Source organism: Phytophthora parasitica, assembly GCF_000247585.1.
Source record: "Phytophthora parasitica INRA-310 unplaced genomic scaffold supercont2.44, whole genome shotgun sequence".
Taxonomy (NCBI): Eukaryota; Oomycota; class Peronosporomycetes; order Peronosporales; family Peronosporaceae; genus Phytophthora; species Phytophthora nicotianae.
The window spans coordinates 299,630-302,149 of NW_008649030.1; the positions used below are offsets into that span (position 1 = coordinate 299,630).

At 50.4% G+C, this 2,520-nt stretch overlaps 2 protein-coding genes across 2 annotated transcripts; both read left to right on the forward strand.

Annotated features, from left to right (window-relative positions):
- Positions 1-312: 312 nt before the first annotated feature.
- PPTG_15069 (hypothetical protein) lies at positions 313-555 on the forward strand (the record flags this gene model as incomplete). The annotated part of the gene is made up of 1 exon (XM_008912075.1): positions 313-555. One exon carries the CDS (start codon positions 313-315, stop codon positions 553-555), a length of 243 nt encoding a protein of 80 aa, XP_008910323.1.
- Positions 556-719: 164 nt separating this feature from the next.
- Positions 720-2,500, forward strand: PPTG_15070 (hypothetical protein; the record flags this gene model as incomplete). The annotated part of the gene is made up of 4 exons (XM_008912076.1): positions 720-897; positions 991-1,091; positions 1,165-1,404; positions 1,468-2,500. The coding sequence occupies exons 1-4, from the start codon at positions 799-801 to the stop codon at positions 2,498-2,500; spliced, it is 1,473 nt and encodes a 490-aa protein (XP_008910324.1). The 5' UTR covers positions 720-798.
- Positions 2,501-2,520: the final 20 nt, after the last annotated feature.

Here is a 2,520-nt window from a genome sequence, read left to right on the forward strand (position 1 = left end):
AGTGACGACGAAGATGACACAGTTACAACTACAGCAAGCGCTGCATCTACAACTGCCGCTGCAACCGCATCTGCTCCGATTTTGCTTGATGACGATATCGATATCTTGACTGTGAGCAGCGATGCGTGGGATACTCCTTCAACGTCAGCGGCTGCGTCTGCCACGACTAGCACAGCCAGCGACGGCAATTGTGGAGAGTATTTCCCGTTCCCGTTGGACGAGAACCTCTTCCCTTCAAATGGCTCGGCAATTAACACAGGTAATTCGTCCTCGTGGATGTATTCGGTACCCTCCAGCACAATCGTTAACAGTATGCCTCCTCCGACTTCTACGATTGCAGCTGCATCAGCGCCGATTACTGTGTCGCCTCCACAGGACATGCTGAACCAGGCAGAGTCCAATTTGGCTAGCTCGATGGCTTCTTTGTCTCGAAATCACAACGTGAACAACCCGTTCGACCAGCGACAACGGCGTCAAGCACGGCCTCCTCCAAAGCCCACCACAATGCCAAGCGAAATGGACATCATCTGCTTACTGGACAGCGACAGCGACTGATGAACGAACGTACGGATACGGAGATTATTAGGAATAGGAAGCTTCTTATCACTAGTATATGTCTTTCTTTGGCGGAACTGCTTCAGGATAGTGAAAAGCCAAAAGCAAGCCGTTGAAGTGGAGTGTAGCCATGGTGCACCACGTCACAGACAGTACCGTAATTTATCCATTTATTTCCGATTTATTGGGAGGGCACCTCACCATTTACTCGATCATCGCCGGTAGCAGCGAAGCCCCCGGATCATGTCATCTACAGTGCTGGAGCAGCTGCGCGCAGAGCAGGAGGAGATCGAGGCGTTGGAGCGCGCTATTGTGGCCACGCTGGGCGAGAAACCGCGCAATGTAAGTATCTCTAGTTGCTATAATTTAAACGTATTTGGTCGTACTTCTGACAATAATGTAATCCTGTTGATCGATTTATTGACGCTGGATTAGCATCGCAGCCGCGTTTTGCACGGCCACAAGGTGAGCAACTTGCTGGACGAGGTAACGAAGCACAGCAAGCACGTCAAGGAGCTCTATGATGACGAAGATGGGTGCGTTATGGCTGCCAGAATGGAGTATTAAGCGTTGCTGAATCTAATGCTGTTGCGTTGCTATTCTGTGCAGTATTTTCGCCGAGGAGACGGAGAGTATGCGTGGACGAGCGGTGTTTACATCGTTCTACGAGCAGCTCAAGTCCATCCGTTCGTTCCATCGCAAATACCCGAACTCGGTCGTCTCCCACGAGCCTAATTTGGAGGAAGCGCTGCATCCGAACGTCCAGTTCTCCGGTGAAGAGCGCTTCGGTAAATATGTAGATCTGAACGAGTTCTACACGCGCTTCCTGAACATCCCGGAGCTGAAGTGGTGAGTGAGCGGCATTAATCCTATTGCTGTCGAAGTTTAATGCTGATTACTCTGTTTGTGTAGGCAAGCCCGTAAAATTCAGGAAGCACTGAGCTCCAACGTTAAGACTAGAGGACGGAAACAGCCTACGGGTTCCTCTATCGACTACCTGGCGTATCTGGCGTCGTTCTCGGATTTCTCGGCCATTCCAGCAGCACAGAAGACCCAGTCGACGCTGTACCACCAGTATTTGAAGGATTTGAAGGAGTATTTATTGGATTTCTATCGCCGTACACAGCCTCTTGTGGACCTCGACGACGTGATCGATGAAACCTCTGCCAAGTTCGAGAAGCAGTGGGAGCTACGTGAAGTTGCTGGATGGGGCTTGAGCCAGGACGACACTACAGACGACAACAAGACTCCTGCGTATTTCTGCAAGCTTTGCAACAAACAATTCAGCTCGGAAGGTGTATACAACAGCCATTTGACTGGAAAGAAGCACAAGAAGGCTGCTGCGAAGGCATCCAACGGTTCTGACAGTAATGGCGCGGCTGCTAACAACGCTGAAGCTACCAAAGACACCAAGAAGGAGCTTGAGGAGAACCAAAAGGCCATTGCGTTTGATGAAGTGCTGATTCGTCGAATGTATGAGCTTCTTACTGAAGTCGTACAGGGAACAATTTCGTACTTGGAACTCAAGCAGACACGCACACACGAGGAGCTCCAGGCCGAAATTGAAGAAGAAGAGGAAGGCACATTCTCCGATGTGGACGTGGAGAACGAGGACGAGGCTGAAGATGAAGAAGAGCAGCTATATAACCCGCTGAACCTGCCTCTAGGTTGGGATGGGAAGCCCATTCCGTACTGGCTGTACAAGTTGCACGGTCTTGGAGTGGAGTACAAGTGCGAGATCTGCGGCAACCACAGCTACTGGGGACGACGTGCATTCGATCGACACTTCCAGGAATGGCGTCATGCCTTTGGTATGCGCTGTCTGAAGATCCCCAACACGAAGCATTTCCACGATATCACGCTCATGAGAGACGCTATCCAGCGTAAGTCCTGCTTTATCGTTGATATTGTGTCTTTGACTGAGCTGACGGTGTTGTTTGTTTGAATAGTTTACGAGAAGTTGAA